The sequence below is a fragment of the Syzygium oleosum genome, unplaced genomic scaffold (genome assembly GCF_021117445.2).
Source record: "Syzygium oleosum isolate NSW1041296 unplaced genomic scaffold, Sole_v2.1 Sole_v2.01, whole genome shotgun sequence".
Classification (NCBI taxonomy): Eukaryota; Viridiplantae; Streptophyta; class Magnoliopsida; order Myrtales; family Myrtaceae; genus Syzygium; species Syzygium oleosum.
The window spans coordinates 3,334,453-3,355,447 of NW_026607485.1; the positions used below are offsets into that span (position 1 = coordinate 3,334,453).

Below are 20,995 nucleotides of genomic sequence, written 5' to 3' on the forward strand. Positions count from 1 at the left end.
TCCGTGACAATAGTCTCATTTAACATTTCAAATATCAAAACCTTCTATTAGAGTTCTTTATGGCATCAGAAATATAGACTTTTAGCTTGACCAGCTACTACAATTTAGAGCTAGGTCTTCATCCATCCTCGGTTATGGAAAATTTCTTCCGATCAGGCCTTTGATTGGTAGGTTCCGAATAGAGCCAACACTCTGGATGCAAACTTAATTATTAGTAAATGTGGGTTGTATCATCATTTGTAATCCACCAATCATTAGACTGATTAAAGGAAGTTTCCTCTCTAGACATTTCATTTTTTTTGTCAAAAGAAAATTATATTCATTACGCAAAATGTTACATGAGAAGTACATAGACTTCGTAGCAAAGCAATAAAGCCGAGCAATGCCCAAAATACTATGCAACAAAGCCAAATCCAGAATATAATGACTATCAACAGAGCACCAACCGGGTTAAGCACATATTTGTTCCTCAAGAACGGATCTATCAAGCTAAATAATCGACGGTCGATCACTGGATCTCATATATCGTCAGTGATAAGCACAAGCTGGAAATTTCTTCTCTAGTAACCACGGCGTTGCTAGTTGGCGGTGCGCGCCTAGGTTAAGCTTCCTCTACACCATCGTCGTACGGAGACAATCAAAATAGGTTGAACAAACACAAACCTAACATGTTGAAGAGCAAATCTCCGTGGTTCAGCGAGACGTCAGAGCTCCTATGATTACTATTGAAACTGGAGGCAGAGATCTATACACAAACAGAGCGTAGGAGTATCAAATTCCGGAAAGGATATTTATTAGACTCCCAGATTTAGAATAGGAGAGGATAGCTCCCAATTCTAGAACTAGATCGAGAGAGTTCAAACTCTCCAATCTAGAACAAGATCGGGAAAAGGGAGCTCCTAGTTCTAGATATAGAGAGAAGGAAAAAAAAAAGAAAAGAACAAGAAAACACAAACAAAATCAACAAATGAGGGAGGGGAGAGTGAGACTAGCTCAAACCCTCCCACGGTTAAAGGTTGAAGAAGATGATGGAAAGAGAAGAGAGCAAGGGAGAGAAAAATCTTTTCAACTAGCCTTATTCTAGACATGTCATTTACCTCAACATTTATGATCTATGTCTCCTCCCTAGGTTTGTTTTACTGTCAAATGCTAATGCATGCGTCACAACATTTGAAACTAACCTTGCAGTCATCTAATAATTTAAACTATTTGATAAATTACTACTGCTCTCACAAAATTGTGCACGTATTTACTGGCCTTGTTTGGCAATTTTTTTTGGGAATGCAAATATTGAAACGAATAATAATAACATTCTTTCGATACCAATGCAGCGTTTCGAAGCTTTCGAGTACCGGATTAATTCCCATTGGGTCGGCCTTGAATGACTAGGCTGGAAAAAACCTACATTTTGAGCAGCCCTTTCCAATTTTTGGATTATATCAAATTTATTCATAGAATGTTGTTCTGTCATATCATGACTCGTTCTCTTTCATTCTAAGCATGATCGATTTATGCAAACATTCCCTAAAATGGCGAAGGCGAAGGTATACACAAGAAGGGATAGTTAGTCGATTCATCACGGAGTTCCAAAACTTCATTGAGGGGTCAAAATTGACGAACGAGGGAACTTCTGGGTTGACCCTCCTACGGTAAAAGCTGCTTGGATAAGGTTTAGGTTCCGTGGCTCTCTTTGGGAACACCTCGTAAACATATGTAACCTGTGTTCTTCACATGGATTAATTGATAATTTCGAGGAGTCATCACCTTTAATTCATCACGGACTTGAGTTCAGGCACAACTTTCACATGATTGCCAGGAAATTTCTTGGAATGAAATTCCATTTCAATTGTTTGGATTGCTTGACCTTCTAAAAAAAAAATATTTCTTGTAAGAGTTTTTCTGATATGAGCTACATTAATTGATATTGTAATTTACCGTTTTACAGGTTGGGGTCAGATATGAAGTTTCTTAATTAGTCTAATATGAGAGTTGCTAGTGTGGGCCAAATAAGGCTCGGCCCGTGATGAGAGAGCCTGGCTTAAAACTCTATAAATAGTACTCAAGTCCCTTCTCTAACTCTGACACACAAATTATCTCACAAAAGGGGCAAATGCCAATCATGAGGACAGTCTCATCGAGCCAGTGATACAGAGGGTAATAGAGGGGAAGATTTGTGCTGGGGATCGTCGCTATTCCGCATCAAGAACGATGGATTCCAAATCATGTGCACAAATTCCTTTTACTCTATTACTGTGTTCTAGATTCTAGTTATAAAGATCTTGTGTGTCGTTTTATCGCGACCAACACTTCTTGTCGGCCTGATTATTCACAATCGGCAACCGGTGATGGGTAGCTGCGACCGAAGACCGACAACTTACGGTGGCAATCTTGGTTCATGCTCCTCCGAGGCGGAGCACGGCCCAAGATTTGCAGTCTGAGCGCCACGTCGAGGTGAAGCGCGACCCAAGATCTGGGGTCGTCGAGATCGACCCCCTGGCAAAGCATGACCCAAAACATCTGCCGTCAAGCTCGGCAAATCACTAATAGAGAGAACAGCGGGTGAGTGAGGGATGAGACAAGGGCGGCCCAGGGTGGAGGAGCTGCCGACAACAAGGTGGCGGCCAGGTCGGGACCACAATCGGGTGGGTCAACTCAACGAGTCATGGCGGGCTGGGCCGGCGGTAGGAAGCTGAGCAAAATCGGCTATGGCTTTTGTAGCTTTCGCATCTGGAGATGGTGAACTTTCAAACTTGTTTACTTTATCGTGAGAATACCTACGGTTTGCACCTTCAAGTTCAACGCATAAAGTGGAAGGTGTTCTCTTTTCGGAAAACTCATGGTGCAAAGTGTACGATCGTGAAATTAAATAGCATAGACTTGTTGACACCAAAAAAATGATCGTCTTTTTGTTGACCCCAAAATGTGTACGATCATGATGCTGACTTGAATGACTATCGAGCTTGGTATTAAGTAAGATTTGATTGTCGGTGAGTTCCATGAAATACAGCCATCGACATACGATGCCAATTGATCGGTACTATAAGTGGAATGAAGACAAAGTAAAGATGGCGATTGAAAAAGAAGAAATCGATTGACAGTTAAGTCCAAGGGCATTCAAAGAGTTGTAACCACTTGTGGATAAAGTCGAGTGCGACGATAGAGCCAAAAGTTTAAGGACTGCAGTTGTAATCGTTTATAACCATATATTTCTCATAAGCAGTTACATTGTGTAGATATAAAAGTCAATGCACTTGTATTGTAAAAGGATTCACGATCATCATCACAAACTTATGTATTTTCTCGGTCTTCAAATTATCAACTTATCAGTTTCAAAGATCACTCTTTGGTGAAAGGTATTTCAATAATTTCCATTGCGGCTCGATTTGAGGAAGCGCATTGGCAAGGACTAGGAATCAATCGGAGATTGACAATGCCGCTGGAACAACCAATCATCACAACATGGCAATTACAAGGGTATTCATTTCGAATTGTTAGTCACTCAAGTAGTGGCAGACTAAAATCAAAGCGGGAACGTTGATATTCCAAAACATCTCATTGAGGAGCAGCGGAGAGAAATGGAGACAAATCTAGTGATGGTTAAAAAAAACAAAAGAAAAGAAAAAAGAAAATTTCAAAAAGTTTTTAAAAAATTCAGAAAAAAATGTAAAAAATTGTCCACGTTAGCGTCGGTCGTGTCACGTAGAATGGCCAGCATCCATATCAGCGATTGCCGGCCAAAATTGGCCGGAAGGACTATATTGGCAAATTTGTTAAAATGTTTAGGATTGAATGGACCAAATTGAAATGTTTATGATTTAAAATATATTTTCATAAAAATAATTACTTTTGTAATGCTGACAAAATGAACAAATGAAAAATATTTTCATTGTTTGCGAAATATTTAATAATGAAACATTTTTTCATTGACTAATTATTTCAAGCGATAATGCATTAGAAAAATATTTTTCAAATTATTCATTTTTCACGTAACAAATGGGGTCAAAATAAACAATCACCGGTTCAACATTTATTTTATTTTGAGGCTGAGATTTCAAGCGATCATGTATTGCAAACGTCACGTTGAGCAACACGGTTGCACCAAGAGCAAGACCCGCGAGTTCTCCTATCTGCAACAATCACAAACATTAATTAAGTAAACTAATCAAGGAAAGACTCATAATAAAAAATAATTAAGTATATCGATCTCTTTGAAGAGCAGAATTTTTAACCCCATTTTTAATTTGGAAACCAAGATGCAGAAGATCATCCAATATACTTGCGAAATATTTAGCCGCACCAACCTGCATGCGTTGACTCGTGACCCATTTGCTAAAAATCCAAATTGTAATAATCATTTTCCATGTCCATAAAAATTTCATATATATTTTTTTTAAAAATTTTGCACTATTTTATAAAAATTCTTGTCTCGTGTCCCATGAGTCAACATTGTGTGCCTGCCACAAGAGACCGTCCAGTAAATTTGATTAAATCTTGTTACTAAGTGTCGCCTGGACATTTATTAAATACATTTAATGAGAAAGTACCCTCTCTTGTTTTTTTTCAATGGATTGATCGTGTTGCACATACCATGCGCTCACTCCAGTACTAAAATTTTTCAAACAATCACTTGAATGCCACATGAATGCCACATTTATAACAAAACGATCATTTCGGTGTCATCACCGATTTGCGCGACTGGAAAAATCCTACATGACAAAATTTTAATGGAAACCATCTGATGTGGCTCACCGGTAAAGTAAAGTAAGCAATATTAGTGCTAAAATATCGTCTATGTGCGTTATTTGCACCAAATTAACGAATTGGGGCTAATTTTTTTTTTCTTCTTCCGACCCTAATGTCGTTGTGTTCTTCAACCGAGGAGTTGGGGCAAAGTTAGGTGCTGAAATTTGCACTGGAGAGCAGGCGCAGGACGAACATCGCCATGATAAATAGTATGTTCCAATCAAGCGTTGGACGAACAAGAGTAGCGAAGGAGAAGGAACAAACATAGTTACCGGAACGAATAGGTTGTTGCCACCGGACTTCTTCAGAGTCGAATTATCGCATAGACTGTCTACGACCGTTGTGGAATGACGACCACACACCCGCGAAATCACTGTGACCACAGAGATCATCCACAAGACTTGCCAGAGCTCTATCCTTCCCCATTGCAAATTCACGAAGCACGCATCACAGCTTTAGGAAGACAGAGACAATTGAATTAAACCTTTTTTTTTCAATTTTATTTTGGTTTTTGCTGGTCACTTTAGGACATGGACGGTAGTTAATAAAATGAACGGCAAAAAAAAAGAAGAACAATGTGTATGAAAGTGAAATTGTTAGCTGAAGACGAAGACGAAGAAGATGAAGAAGAAAAGAAGATAAATTGGTGAGTTACTTAGACCATTTGCCATGCCGTCCCTTCTCAGTCGCCGTTGGATTTCAATTTTTGTTAAGAAAGTCATGTAGGACTTAAAATTTGATTAAAAAATAGCCACTTAGGAAACGAATTGCCCAAATTTGATGCTGGAAATTGTTTTTCCACCGATATGGGATTTAAGTGATTGCTCTGAAAAATTTCGATACTGAAATGAGCGTTGTACCAAAGTTATTACACTTTCAGTGTCATTTTCTCTTAGATATTGTAGTATTTTTTTTCCTGTTTGGTAGCTTAATAAGGGCTTCGGGGCACTTTATAACAAAATTTCCCCAAGTATTAGCAAGGTAATTGAATGAAAGAAGATAAAACTCATTGCTCTATATTGCCGGTGGCGATGCTGGAGATGATGAACATGAGGTAAAAAGTGACGATGAACTCTAACAGCGAACGCTTGAACATGAGGCGAAAGGTACTTATTTCGAGGCATGTTAGCAACTCATTTCACGACGTAGATCCTCTATTCAACAAGAACATTCCATTTTAATGCTTGGAAAGTTTGCATGCGAGTGATCTCCATTACATTTGTATCTTAACAATCAAAGGTACGTCGATTCTATCGATCAGCAACGGAGGAAAATATAATCCTTACCTTTTTTTTACGGTGTTTCAAGACAAATGATGTAGTAATTCACTCTTACCACATCGCAAAAGAAAAAAAAAATTCTTGTTAGAAATACAACATGTTTGCGATACAAATACACCTGACATTTGCCATCACTCCTCACATTTCAATTCCACAAATATATGGAGGAAACCTCTCTTACAATGAGCCAAAACAACCAAAAGATGGGAACGCATCAAAATCAACTCCTATTCCACTATGAAAATACACGTCTGGCCAAAAAAAACTGGATATACAAGTACACACGATCAAAATCAAAAGAGAAGAAAAGATAACAAAAAGAAAAGGGTTAATACTACGAAAAACTCTAAACTGGTACATCTGTGATAAATTTATCCCAAACTTTTTTAATCACAAAAAACCCCAAACTGGTACACTTATGATAATTTTACCCCGAACTAATTTTTTGACCACAAAAAACCCCAAACTGGTACACCTGTGGCAATTCTACCCCGAACTAATTTTTTTACCACCGAAAACCTCAAACTCGAACACCTATGACAAATTTACCCTCCGTTTATTTCCGTTAAATTTTACTTCAAATTTTTAAGTTTGATGACATGTGGTAGTTGACCGGTGTACTAGTTTGGGATTTTACCCCTCTGTTTGTCACAAGTTTACCAATTTGTGATTTTTCGTGATATTAATCTAATTTAACGGATACTAAATGAGGGTCAATTTGTCACAAATGTATCAGTTTGGGGTTTTTAGTGATCAAAAAATTAGTTTGGGGTAAAATTGTTACAGATGTACCAGTTTGGGGTTTTTAGTGGTTAAAAAATTAGTTCGGGGTAAAATTGTCACAAGTGTATTAGTATGGGGTTTTTGGTGGTCAAAAAAATAGTTCGAGGTAAATTTATCACAGGTGTACCAGTTTGAGGTTTTTCGTGGTATTAACCCAAAAGAAAAACTACTTTTAGAATTAGAGCTAATACCACAAAAAATCTTAAACTGGTACACATATGACAAATTTATCTCAAACTAATTTTTTGACTATAAAAAAAACCCCAAATTGGTATACTTGTGACAAATTTATCCTATGTTAAATTGAATTAATACCACGAAAAATCACAACTTATTATACCTGTGACAAACGGAGGGTAAACCCCGAATCAGTACACCCATCAACTGCCATATGTCATCCAACTCATAAATTTAACGGTAAAATTTATTGGAAACTGACAAAGGGTAAATTTGTCATGGATGTACAAATTAGGGTTTTTGGTGGTCAAAAAATTAGTTTGGGGTAAATTTATCACATGTGTACCAGTTTGTATTTTTTGTGGTATTAACCCTTAGAATTATTGGGAAAATAATTTCCCAAATATTAAATACAGCGTGTTAACATTTCAACTCCAGAGTTCTGATAAAAAAAAAACTCCAGAGAGAAGGGAATGACCCATCAATTGAAGTAGGAAGATCAACCCTTTTCACTACCAAACGCACACACATCATGAGCAAAATCAAAAGAGAAAAGAGAGAGAGAAAACAACAAAGAAGAAGAAGAAGTTTGACGCCGGAGAGAGAGAGAGCCGAATGAGTTTGAGTCAAGAAGAGCTGTTTCGGGCGGAGCTCCGGAGGAAAGAGCCGGACTTGGTGATCTCTCGGATGGGCTTGTCGGTGAACCGGATCAGGTTGTAGACCCACGCCCCGGAAATCGCCCCGACCGTTGGTGCCACGATGTAGATCCACACCTTGTCGTAATGGCGAAACACTATCGCCGGACCCAAGCTCCTTGCTGGGTTCATTGATGCTCCCGTTATCGGCCTATCCACCACCCGAAAAAACAGCACAAATTATCATCACGAAATCCTTAATTTCTAACTAAGTAAACATTTTGTTTCTCAACAAAAAGAAAATTTGTTGCCGGACCCGATTTCTTGGAGCAAAAGTTTGCGAGGGTTTTTCGTGGGATAGAAGTTCGGTCCGACATACGAAGAAAATGAGGGAAAAATGTAAAAAAAGTCATAAACCTTTCGCATTGGTGCCGATTGAGTCTTAAACCTTTTTTTGGTGCCAATTGAATCCTAAACCTTTTGTTTTTATGCCAATTCAGTCTTTTCGACTAATTTTGGCCGGATTTTACTGACGTGGATGCCGGCCGGCCAGCGACCGGCTGCCAGCGCTAACGTATACAACTTTTAATGATATTTTAATATTTTTTGAATTTTTTTTCTTTTTTTTTTCTTTTTTTTCCCTCCCCTCCCTCTTCCTCTAGCCAGTCGCTGGACCGAAGACCGGCCAGAGGCCGGCGAGGTCGACCTCACCGACCTTTGGTGAGCCACACCAGCCACTGGCAAGGCTCGCCTAGCCCTCGCTAGAGGCTGGGAGGTCACAGCCTTCACCCTAGCGGCTTCTAGCGAGGGCTAGAGCCTCGTCGGCGGTTGGGCAAGGCTTTCCCGGCCCTCGCCAGTGGCCCCGAGGTCGCGGCCTTCGCCCTTGCGGCCACTGGTGAGGGCCGAGCCCTCGCTAGCGGCTAGGCGAGGCACGACCTCGCCGAATCTGGCGAGGTCGGGCCTCGCCCATGGCCGACGGGGCTTGAGCCTCGCCAACCCAGCGCGAGGCCCGACCTCACTAGATCTAGAGAGGTCGTGCCTCATTCAGCCGCTGGCAGAGGCCGCAAGGTCACGGCCACCCTCGCCAGCTGCCAACGGGCTCGCCGACCTTGGCCTCCAGCCGGTCGCCAATCTGGCGACCAACTGGAGGAAGAAGAAATGAAAAGAAAAAAGAAAAGAAAAGAAGAGAAAAAAATATTAAAAAATTCGAAAAATATTAAAATATTATTAAAAGTTGTTCATGTCATCACTGGCGGTGCCACGTAAGCCGGCCGGCATCCACGTTAGGAAAATCCGGTCAAAATTAGTCGAAATGATTGAATTGGCATAAAGACAAAAGGTTTAGGATTGAATTGACACCAAAAAAGGATTTATAACTAAATTGGCACCAATGCAAAAGGTTTAGGACTTTTCTGACACTATTCCCAAGAAAATGGTATCGATAATTTAGATGACTTTATCTTTCTCTTTAAATTGATGGCCAAAGTACTTGTATATATTATACTTAGAGGATGCAAAGTATAATTTTAAGAAAAGGTCAAGGATGGTCTTTTCATTGATGATGTAGACGATGACATTTATGTGATAATTTGGAACAGCAACATCTTGTAAGATAAAACTATATCCTATGATGTTCTTCATTGAAAAGATGTAGTCAATCATGTACAATTTATTGTTTTTAAAAGGTGTAGCCAGTCAATAATCACGGTCGACATTTCTTTTCAGCCTAAGATGAGAGCAATTTTAAACATATGAGGAGTAGAATAAGTCAAATACCCTGCAAACATCACGTTCAGCAAGACGGTTGCCCCAACAGCGATACCAGCGAGCTCTCCAATCTGCACCAATCATAAACATTAATTAAATTAACTTATCAGGGGAAGGGACATAAACAAAATAACAATATAGAAGTTCATATTTTAAAATCCTTTTGTAATTCAAAACCAAGGTGGCGAAAGATCATCTAATTTAACCGTAACGAATATTTAAATCGATTTTAGAAGAATCGGGTGCCAATTGTTTGGCGAGAAGTCCCATCAACCTGCATGTGATGAGCTCATTCAATATGCACCATCCTCCCTATCCCTATCATGACCATTTCCAACACAAATCAACACGCGTTAGCGTAATTATTGGGTTAACCGCGAAAGTGATATGAAGTTAACATTATGAATTTCATCGCACGATTAACAAAAATATAGCGTTTTCCAATGACATCGATTTGATGCGATCACAAAATCCAGATATGAAACTTGAAATTGAACCAGGCCACCTTTTATTAGACATTAAAAGTGGGTCGACCCTTTCCTTGTAAAAAGTGCTTTGCGTTGCCCTCTTTTGTTCAAGAATTAGGGGCCCTTTTGACACAAAAAGTGTTGTCGGAAAGGACGTTCACAAGGAAGCAGGAATGAACTTAAGGGTGGTTGGCTGGCAGGGGCCGCCGCCCTGCCGCATCTTGGTACAAAATGCCTTAATTATTTTCTATGTCCACAAGGATATCACATTATTTCTCTGTAATCTCTTACGATTTTATGATCCCGCCTCGTCTTTGAAGAGATTGCATTAAATTTTTCTTTCTGTACAGGAATTTCCATCGGAATTTCCCCAATTATCAACAAGTAATTTCAAGGAAAGAAGTCACGACTCACTGCTCTGTTGTCCGTGGCAACGCCGGAGATGATGAACATGAGGTAAAAAGTGATGATGAACTCAAAGACGAAGGCTTGCACATCCGAACCGGCCGGCTTAGTCCCTACAAAATGGTCGAGGTCGCCGGTGAATAGCAACCGCAGTGTCCCACTCGCCAGCGTCGATCCGACAACTTGTGCCAATATATATGGAGGCACCTACACGCCAAGAACAAAAGAGGAAGATTCAGCTCAGCAAAAAATTAATGGAAGAATCCTCCATCAATTGCCTAAATCAATGCTTTCCCGAGTCGAGATTTAGATAGAGAGCAGAGCTCAAGCAAAGCAAAATTGGCGTTTCATCCTCTGACACGGATAACAACATATTTTCAATGGGAAGATTGACTAAATTAGATTAGGCGTTATGACTTTGGAAGAGGTATGGTTGCACCTGTTTCCATGGAAACCTCCTGCAGGTGGCAAAAGCAATGGTGACGGCCGGGTTGAAATGGGCGCCGGAGATGTGTCCGACCGAGTACACCAACACCATCACCGCCAAACCCCACACTATCGATATCCCCGGGAGCGTCACCACCTTGTCGTAGTCCAAGTTCACCGCCACCGACCCGCAGCCCGCGAATATCAAGAAGTACGTCCCGAGGACCTCAGCCATCAGCTGCAACATTTTTCGAGAAATTCGGGATTTGTTTCGCACGTCGTTACAATATGTGCACCTCCAAAGATCGATGAACATCTAAGTGAATACGAAAAGAAAAAGAAAAGGACAGAGAGAAAACAGGAAGGGGGGGATTGGGGGGAAAAGAGGGTGGATGAAGATGAGAGAACACAAGCAACCTTTTGAATGAAGGGAAAAGAGAAGAGGGTGCTTTTAATCTCTTCCTTGGTGTTGGAGGTGTCTTTCGTTTCCAAGACTACTCCATGGTTTCCATTGCTCCCACTGATCTGATCTGCCATTTTGTGCTAGCATTTCAGAGAAAATACTCAAGATAAGGAGCAAATAACAGCTTTTCGAGATTTTGACAAGAAGGGGAAAGAAACCACTGATATGGGTTCGCTCCGTTTGGCATTTAAAAAGAAGCAGGCCCAATTTATACTTTGTACTAGAGAGACAGAGAGACAGAGGCGGATTAAGATTGTGTACGACAGTTTGAACTTCTTACGTGTAATGGTGTTTTTTTACAGCTAAAGACCGCGTTTAGTTGTCCTGATTCGGAAAAATTCATCGTATGCTTAGTGCAATCCAATATAGAATTAAAAATTAATTAAAATCTCAATTTGCCCAATACAATCTCTCGTAATATCTAAATCTCATTGCTTGAGCTCCCTCGTCAGGGTCGTCAAGCCTGCTATCTTTAGCTCCCTCCAATTCGTCTCCTTCGCAGCCGAAGAAGATAAAACGTAACGTTGAAAAAGATGACCTGTGAACCGACCAGGCATTGAGGGCCCGCTTCAACCACCATAGCTGAGATACAAGGAGGCACAAGCAACTAGGCTTCATGAAGACATCCTTTCAATGAGCAGGCCTGTTGGATTTTGCCAAAAGGGTTTAGACCAAAAAAAAAGGGTCTAAACTACTTCGATATGCCTATTTTGCATTATGGCTTTTCAGATTGGACCTTGATATGTTATTTGACCTTATCTTTAAACGAGAATGAATCTAAGGTTGGGCCATAATTAGCTGGTGCTTTTGATGGTAAGGAAATTAGATCCATGCTTTTACTAGCAAAAGATATTGGAGAGACTGCTTTTTTTTTTTTTCAGTGAGGGGACTAATAGGGCGAAAAAGACCCATTTGCAAGACGTACGATGGCAAATCTGTTATTTGCATTCTGTTTTGTTCCACGGTTATTCGGGATTTTCTAGTCTTGAAAGCCTTCTATGTACCCTTCGAGTATTATTTGGAGAAATGAATGGAATCTTTCGACCATTCAGTTCATTTTTTGTTAGCAAATTAAAATTAGGTTTAATGGTCTCTCGAGAAAAAGAAACTTTTCTTCTTTCTGTTTTTTTTTTTTTTTTTGTGTTCCTTTTTATCTAATAGATCTCTGTTTATTTTCATGTTAGCCATAAGTCCACCGGTCATGAGCTGCTACACCGTGACGCCTTCCTAGATTGGCCTTGGTCGTTTTATGTTGGCTTGATAAATCATCAGGGTCAGTGATTTTCACGCATATTCAATGTAGGTGTGAAGAATTTGACCAAAGGGAAAAGTTGCACGTGCATCGGTTTGTGTCTCTCCCTGTTTCTTTCAAAGGTGTCCTAAGCGAGTTTTTCAGTGATATTTGTAAAGCCGGCTCGACTTTTTTGTCTTGTAAGATCAACGATTATTGGGATAATTGTTCAAAAAGTCATAAATCTATTATACAGCAATCAATCCAGTCTAAAACATTTCAATAGTACCGATTTAATCCTAAACACTTTGACAATTTATCAATTTAGTCATAAACCTTTAGTCTTACATCTATTATTTAGATAATTAGCCGAAAGAACTATATTGGCAAATCATCAAGAGGTTTAAGTCTAAATTGACAAATCGTCAAAAGGTTTAAGTCTAAATTGGCATAATTGAAAGGTTTATGACTGAATTGGCCGTCGTACATTAAGTTTAGGACTTTTTGAACAATTTTTCTGACAATTATCGATCAACGGATTTCTTATTAATAACTTAAGATGATGAATAGCTCTTGTAGCATAGAAACAAAAAAGTTCCCATGTACGCCTGTGGTTTCGAAATTCACTTTTCAAGTTGTTAAAATTCAGATTAAGAAGCCCCAACATGATTAATCAAATCGAATCAGCATTCGCTTGTTGCAGTTTTTGCAGTTAGGTTCTTGAATTTTCTTTTTCTTGATTTTGATCAAGTTCTTTGGTCATTAACACACGCATATGCGACAGCCAGCGTGATGACTTGTAGTATTAAAATATTAAATATTGAGAAATTGTTTCGAAAAGCTAAATCTCAGTTCAATAACAATGAGACCGAAAAGTTGCCAAATAATGACAAAGGAACAAAAAAAAAATGGAGAAGAAAGATAAAGAGAGTTCAAAAATAATAATGTGATATAATCCGGAACTCAGGAGCAATCTCCACTCTTCAGACTATGCAATAAATCCAAGTATCCAGTATACTCAGGTTTGATGTACCTGCAACAACAATGAAAAGTATCAGCATGCCGGCTCTCAGACTCGCTACTAACACAAACACGATCCGCTTCCGAAAAACTAGTTCATGGTTATAGTCCCCTCTCTTCATGATGGAAATGCTACTGATGCAATATGACTACACTTAATTGAACTGGCAAAAAATTGAGGTTCCCTGACAAAGTTTCGTACAAAGAATGACATTTCGGGGTGAGTTTTGCCGACGGAATTCGCAGTCTAACTACGTGGTTGAATCCGGTTAAACCTGTAGCTTCCACTAAAAATGACTGCCTCAGAAAATGTCGTTCTGAAAGTACCATGAACTAAATCACTCAAATAGCTATTGAGCATACTGATCTAAGATATAATATCCATATTGCACTATCCACCACCACTATTTCTTTCTTTAGCTCCACGGAATGGCAGAGAAAGGCGAAGATGTTTCTTCCAGGAATCAGCTGTTGGAGCTTATATTGATTCAGCACAAAGCATAAAGGGTTTCAACAAGAAAACAAAATGCACCAACTAACGTAGACAGTGACCAAGCAAAAGGGACCTGCCAGTAATCTTTCCTATCGATTCATGCTTTCCTAATGTTTTCCAGATATGGAAGAACAGACCAGCGTCCTTCACTTTCTCCAGAAGGCATGTATTGTCTCCCCTTAAATACAGATGACTTCAGCGTTGGAAAAAGCACAACCACTGAGCAAAGGACCAGAATTCCAAAGAACCAGATAAATGGAGAAAAGTAATGAAGAGAATAAAAAGAGAAGCCCTTACCCATGTCGAAATAGAAAATCAGTGATGACTAGCGCGCAGTTAGGCTTGAAAAACTTGGTCCTCCTAATGACATTTGCAACTTGGGCCACAGGAATTAACTTGAAGCTCTCTACTTCTCCATCTATCATAGGATAGTAAAGAAAACCAGAGTATCAGAAACATGAGTCACTGTCATCATTCAAGTCCCGTCTGGTGGATGGGAGAGAGAAATGAAATTTACAAGCTCTTAAGGGAACCCAAGATTTACAGATCTTACCTTGATTATTTGGTTTAAAACCTTCAGGAAGTTTAAGATCATAACAGAACAAGACATCTCTCTTGTAGCTATATCCATCTATGTCCATGTAGGAAACAGCACCAACTGGTATTGCTCTACAATGACATCTCAGAAAGTTAATAAAGCCAATATATGCACCTCCACATATGGTACAGACGAAAGTATGGTGATAGATGTACAGTTCACAAAAATGTTACACTCACCTACCGACCCCAAAATATGTGGGGAGAGAGAGAGATTTTCATTGCACAAGAAGCTAGTTTCATTCTTATCTATGAGTTTAAGGTAACAAAAGGAATTATTGCCAAAATAAGAGCAATGCTGTGAGCCTCATCACTTACCTCCATTCTCATCGAAAACTTTACGCTAATAAAAATAAATTGCGCAACATTAACGGCAATACTGTGAGCCCCATTGCTTACCCACAGGAAATGATTCTTGGGATGCCTGCTTCTTCTTCACATTCCTTCATAAGATTCTCCCCACAAGCAAGATCATGAGGCTGCAGTCAACACGAAATTCGAATAAACTCGTATGGCGCACACGTGCAGTCAGTCAGTCATTCTAGTTGATGATTACAGTTGAGGGAATTGCATCCAGTCATTTTTTCAAAAAAAATGAATAAGGATACAACAAAGAAAGCCAAGCCACCAATAAATTGGTCTGTACTTTGGATTATTTTATCCACAATGTTGATCAACACTATCTGATAAGACAACAAGAAACAGACAAAAGCTGCGGTTCATTTTGCACCGACACTCCTAAGGGCTAATACTGAGATGAACATCACAGTATCAAAGTATTAAAGATTTCCAAATAGATCTCCCACTTATGGCTTCAGCACCAGCAAAAATAAGCAACAGAACAAACTTTAATTTTTCTACCAACACTTTTTACAGGGTTAACACAGAGATGAACATCAGAGTATTGAAGGATTAAAGACTTCCCACCTAAGGTTTTAACACCAGCAAAAGGGGAGAAAAGAACGAAACTGTTCTCAATTCTAGTCGACAGGTCTCAGTTTCACTCATAAAGACTCAATCTCACCCAAATTTATATAAGCCTAACTAGAATTTCTCTTGAACCAATGCAAATTGACTTACTATGTCAATACTTTCATCCATCAAATCCACATTGTTCAGACTTCAGACATTGAGATGGTACCAGAATCATTAATCTATTAGAAAATGACATTCCAAACTATTGAGATTGCTGCTGAAGGAAATTATTGCACAAGAGGGCTTTTTATAACCCAAACCACCTTCTGTAACAATTGCCATCATCTCCTTTATAGATTAGCAAAATCCGTGAATTGTTCTGAAGAACTTTTATTAAGCCTTAACTCCATTATAAGCCAATATTCTGCACCTAATTATATCTTGAAAGGATTATCAAGTCGGGTTAAGGATTCAAATCACTGAAAAATATCTCCCTTGCACATATTTGAGGGTGAAACTCAGAAGAACACCAATAGCTACTTCAAACAACCTAAGAGCATCGCCTACTTTAAAGCAATTATTTTTCCCTTCCGGTTACATGAGCATTCTAATGCTGTTTATCTTGTACCTGTGTCATACAAGTCGATATTGAGTAGTAGGACCATGCCATTCACGACTAATGGAATCTCACAATTCAGGTCTCGTTTTTAGCCAATAATTTTCCTCCACAAATGTATTAGTAAAAGAGTACTTCAATCAAGATACGTCCAGAGTTGTATCCAAATGTTCCCTTCTATGCAGGAAAGAATCAAGAGAAGCAATCAGCTACCCCTATATCTTCCAATACAGTGTAAGCCCAAACTAGCCATACCAGAACTTACAGCAACTCAAAAAGAGAAAAGCAGCATGGTTGAGACAGAGCCATCTCCATTTTTCAGAGTCATGAATTATCAAACTTCACTTGAATATCAGAAGCATATTAGCCGGCCAGACTATTACATAAGCGAAGGGAGTGCAGCTTCCTAGAAGAAAGGGAGGTAGTCCAATCAATACAGTAAACCATCATGGGCCTTTGGGATATAAACGTCTGGAATTTCAATTTCAGCTTTCTGGTGTGGTGCTAGCACTATACCCATAAAAGAGGACATTCCAGTAGACAAGGCTCCCCCAATGTGGGTTTGAGGAGGGCCGTTGTCAGACACAGAAAGAAAAATCTAAACCAACCCCACAACCACACAGAAAGAAGAAGAACCAAAAAACTCTATATGAGAATGGCTACAGAAACGTGATCTGGAAAGGGAAGCACTGGTGAAATTTTTTCAAGTTACATGTGATGACACAGAAATACCAATATATTCGTGCAGCTTCCATGAGGAAAAACATATGAACAACAAAAAGAGTTATCGACACGAACCAGTCCTCCTGCTACTAGATGATCAAGCATTCCCGGGTATGTTGGTTTGACTTGACTTCTCTTCCCGATCCAGAGATATTCCTGACCGTCCATTTCAACATAGCCATTCATGTGAACTCCATATGCCTACTACAGAAAAGAATTCCGGGTAACTAAAAAAGTGAGTTATTTTAAATGAGATACAATCACATTGTGGTTTATTTACCCTTCAGCACAAGCCAACACTTTTTTTCCGCGTCTAATATTCCCAGTTGAATGCTCACTATGGCAAAATCTTTTCGTCTTACTTTTAATGTTACCTAAGGCTGGAGTAGAGAGACATTATTGCTGAACTATTGCGTCCATAAGTTTGGTTGGTTAAGAAGGAATTGAATCGCAGTAAATATTGCAAGATCTCAGAGTATCTCAGTTCGAGCTTCTGCTGGGTTCCCTATGGTTTAAACCCCAAAAATTAGCAGCCATATATGGAATCATCTTCTTATATATAAACTGGATATTAAACATGTTCCAAGTAGCTCTTACAAAAGCTTTAAGAAGCCATTATGTTCTCCATCAAGTACCTCACCAAGGTTATGCGAAAAGCAAGACGATTACTCAAGGGAAAGGGAAGAGGAATTGCATTAACTTGATGTTTTACCAATCTTCTGAGTTCAAAAGCATTTGTGACACATTAGGGAATTCATTTGATCCAGATATTGTCCCAAAAATGGATCTCGATCAATACCTTTAGACTTTATGTTCACAAGGAACTGAGAATTTCATTTATACAGGTAAGGATTTTCATACACAACATAATAGAATAAAGCTACTAACTATTGGATCTGAGCTCTCAGTAAAGAATACTAATTTCATAGAGAAACTAGGCATAAGGGCATACTGCTATGGAAAGGAGAAAAGCGGACCTTGATTCCAAAATAAGGAGCCGCTGCACGTTCGAGAGAGAATATTATCGAACCTCCAAATGAAGATTTCACTGGATAGAGCTGGTCCGAACAAACGGAAGCACAGTAAGGAAAAGTAAACAAAAATCACATGGCCAAATCATCAGTTGCATCAGGACTATCATAATTCATAAGCAAGGGAAAGTGCTTCCTCAGAAAAAGGCATCTTTGGTCATATTCAACCCCATTTGCACCTGTTCAGGATGATAAGAAGGTAGCACACTATGCATAGTTCGATCGTGACCACAGGCAATACCTCATTTCTAATACCTGGAATCAGTTCTCGGCCTAAGCATTTCACTACGTGCGCCACCGCTTCGGTCCTATCCTCAGGTGTTTCCAGCGATGGATGTAAACTGACACGTCCACCAAAACGGCTACCATTAAAACCGTCTCGATCGAAAGTAAACACGTCGTCGAATCGCCCCAAATGATCAGCCAAACTGCACATATATTCCGAAAGGACAAATTAATTTAGCTATGCATTGAACTGGGGGAGCAAATAAATCTCTTAAAAGTCGTCCTTCATAACAGGCAAGACTCTTTCCATTGATCCAAGCGACCCAACAAATCGGGTTCACGCTCATTCAATTTTCCAAGATTAACACATTAACGCAGCGAGTTGGGTGAGAAAATCCTACCCATGATGGACATAACCGACAATCTGATCTTCGACGACGAACGGCAAGAAATCAGACAGCATCTCCTGCCAGAGTTCAAACAAAAGAAGAACCAAGAAAACGGAGCTTCAGTCCCTCTTGAACCCCGACCATCTCCAACAAGAACGGAGGAGGAGGAGACAGAAGAAACGCCGGAGCACCCACCGAGCCACGGTTGCAGAGCCTGATCTTCTCGACGAATCCGGCGAGGTCGGAGGAGTCGTCGTCGTCGGAGTACTGGGGACGGGAGGCTTGCAGGAAGTCGTCCCAAGTGAAGGTGCTTGCCGAGAACGAGGCGGATTGATGAGAAACGCATTTTGTGGAGCGGCGGAAGGGGAGGAGCGAGATGGGTCTGCTGAAGAGAGCGCGAGGGAGGAGGGGCGAGGGCAGGGACGCCATTGCCGGCGAGAGATGAGAAGCGCCAGCTGAAGCCATGGAGGGAGAGAGAGAGAGAGAGAGAGACTGCGAGCTGCGTCGAGGGAAAACTGAAGCAGCTTTTGAGTTTTGGGAAAGAAGAGGCAGTTGACTTTTCGAGGTCAAAATATTGGTGTTTGGTGAGCCCTCTTCTTTTTTTTCTTTTTTCCGATTTTGCCATCTAATATTACGTTGCAATAGTATCTTTTTAATATATTTGATTTGTGTAACTATGATCTTCTTGTAGCTCATATCATTATTGTTGACACCTACTTGAAGGGCGGTCGCGACAATTATATATTTTGCTATTTTTTTTAGATTGAGGAAAAATACCAAAAAAGTCTTAAATTTATTGCATTGGTATCAATTCAGTCTTAAACCTTTCAATTGGACCAATTTAGACATAAACATTTTCATATTTGTATCAATTCAGTCCATTCGATCAATTTAAACCGAAAATTGCTAATGTGGATATTTTCAATAATATTTTAATGATGTTTTGAATTTTTTTAATAATTTTTTTTTAAAAAAAGAGAAGGAAAAAAAGAAAGAAAATAGGGAAAGTTTTTTTTTAAAATTATTAAAAAGAATTCATAAATTATGGCTGTGTCATATAGGACGGCTAGTGTTCAAGTCGGCGATTTCCGACCTAAATTGGGAGGATAGACTGAATTGATATCAATGTGAAAAGATTTACGATTAAATTGATCTAATTGAAATATTAATGACTGAATTGGTACCAATATAATAAGTTTATGACTTTTTTTATACTTTTTCCTTTTTGGTTGAGGTGCTGCAGTGTTAAAAATTGGTCAACGATGCACAAAGTACAAATGCTAAAGAACGACAAATTATGGGAATTAGATGATTAAAGTTGGACTTAATCGCTAAATTTGGATTAAAAGCCATTTTCATCTTGTGATACAAAATTGGGTATCTAGTCTTTGAAGAGTGTTATTCACTTTGGTAATCATACTTTGAGAATGGATAAGCAGCATGCCATGGTATAGTGAGTTAGTGACCAATCAAAAGACCCTTGTTTAGGCATAATTTGATTTTCTGATCTATATAAGTAGCTTAATTTATGTGCATATGATAGTTCAATGTGCTGCTGCAAAGTATATCACTTGCATAATTTTATCCCCCCCCCCCCCCCCAAAAAAAAGTAGTCTTCATTTTAAAGAAATCTTTTACATTACGTGCTTATAATAAGAGGAACCTTTAGATGCTTTTTAGAGCGCCGTACCATTTCTGGAGTTTGGAGCCCATTCGATATAGTTGTCATTCAACCGTGACTGTGTTGTGCCATGAACTAACGTAAGTAGTATGTTTGGCAGTACTTGTTTGAAAAGTTTAGGTGAGGCAGTTTCTAAAAAGATGTTATAAGCTACTACGGTTTAGGAAGCGTTACATCTATGAGATTTAAAATTACAGTATGTTTTCTCATAGTTGAAGCATATGCGCAGAAGATTATTCTGAGACGGCCTCTCTAAATCTTATGAAAGTAGTCTCCTTTGAGCCAGAAAAGAGTTCCATAATACTTGGTGTGTTCATGACTATTTGTGTGGAGAGCCCCCTCATGCTACGAAAGCCTGTCAAAATCTTTCTAGTACTAGTCTTGAGTAATCATTTTTATTTCTTTTTTCCTATTTTGTTTGGCTTTCTATTGTCTTACATTCTTTTTTTTTTCTTGAAATAAGTGTATAGAAAATTTTAAAACTTGTCATGGAAATATAATTGAGTCATAAAACTTTCAGAAAGTGAAATCAAGTCATAGAATTTGTCGAATTTGTGCAATTTAGTTCTTTCCGTTAATTTTGTATAAATTGATTGATGGAAAATGATGACCTGATATTTTTTTAATGTATGTGGAGATATGTGGCGCCACGTTAGAAAATAATTCAAAAAAAAATTTACAAAAGAAAAAATAGCAAAAGCCTAGAAAAATTAAACAAAAAAAAATACAAAGGGGAAAGGGTCACGAAGAACAAGGATCACCCAACCCGGACCGGGGCAAGCTCGGCCTTCTTACGGCGGCGCACCATCACTACCACCGAAGCCCATCGGGACGGGCTGCGGCGACATCCGTGCTTCCCAAATGATAACCCTTCGGCTCATGGCACATGATCGAGAACCTGATCTTCATCGTACGAAGATATTTGAGT

General features: G+C 39.3%; 2 protein-coding genes across 4 annotated transcripts; both read right to left on the bottom strand.

Annotated features, from left to right (window-relative positions):
- Positions 1 to 7,365: 7,365 nt before the first annotated feature.
- On the bottom strand, positions 7,366 to 11,336 carry LOC115690069 (aquaporin NIP1-1-like). The gene is made up of 5 exons (XM_030616307.2): positions 11,101 to 11,336; positions 10,697 to 10,921; positions 10,267 to 10,464; positions 9,395 to 9,456; positions 7,366 to 7,829 (listed from the first exon to the last, which is right to left on the bottom strand). The coding sequence occupies exons 1-5, from the start codon at positions 11,218 to 11,220 to the stop codon at positions 7,610 to 7,612; spliced, it is 825 nt and encodes a 274-aa protein (XP_030472167.1). The 5' UTR covers positions 11,221 to 11,336; the 3' UTR covers positions 7,366 to 7,609.
- Positions 11,337 to 13,174: 1,838 nt separating this feature from the next.
- On the bottom strand, positions 13,175 to 18,931 carry LOC115690068 (nudix hydrolase 20, chloroplastic-like). 3 transcript variants are annotated; one of them, XM_056319744.1, is made up of 9 exons: positions 18,582 to 18,931; positions 18,399 to 18,463; positions 18,014 to 18,200; positions 17,719 to 17,799; positions 16,811 to 16,942; positions 14,887 to 14,966; positions 14,444 to 14,559; positions 14,188 to 14,308; positions 13,175 to 13,410 (listed from the first exon to the last, which is right to left on the bottom strand). In XM_056319744.1, the coding sequence occupies exons 1-9, from the start codon at positions 18,849 to 18,851 to the stop codon at positions 13,341 to 13,343; spliced, it is 1,122 nt and encodes a 373-aa protein (XP_056175719.1). In that variant the 5' UTR covers positions 18,852 to 18,931; the 3' UTR covers positions 13,175 to 13,340. The 3 variants fall into 3 exon arrangements, with proteins under 3 accessions (XP_056175719.1, XP_030472166.1, XP_056175729.1); XM_030616306.2 differs by having other exon boundaries at positions 16,817 to 16,942; positions 18,582 to 18,930; XM_056319754.1 differs by lacking the exon at positions 16,811 to 16,942.
- Between the last annotated feature and the right edge of the window lie 2,064 nt (positions 18,932 to 20,995).

Bases quoted from the DNA above. Each gene is read 5' to 3' on its own strand.
- LOC115690069 (XM_030616307.2), bottom strand. From the start codon at position 11,220: ATGGCAGATCAGATCAGTGGGAGCAATGGAAACCATGGAGTAGTCTTG. The intron at 10,922-11,100 runs GTTGCTTGTGTT...AAAATGTTGCAG, and splicing joins CTTTTCCCTTCATTCAAAAG to CTGATGGCTGAGGTCCTCGG. The intron at 10,465-10,696 runs GTGCAACCATAC...CTTGGCGTGTAG, and splicing joins GGAGGTTTCCATGGAAACAG to GTGCCTCCATATATATTGGC.
- LOC115690068 (XM_056319744.1), bottom strand. From the start codon at position 18,851: ATGGCTTCAGCTGGCGCTTCTCATCTCTCGCCGGCAATGGCGTCCCTG. The intron at 16,943-17,718 runs GTCCGCTTTTCT...TTTCTGTAGTAG, and splicing joins CTCCTTATTTTGGAATCAAG to GCATATGGAGTTCACATGAA. The intron at 14,967-16,810 runs GTCGATAACTCT...TGTTGACTGCAG, and splicing joins TAGCAGGAGGACTGGTTCGT to CCTCATGATCTTGCTTGTGG.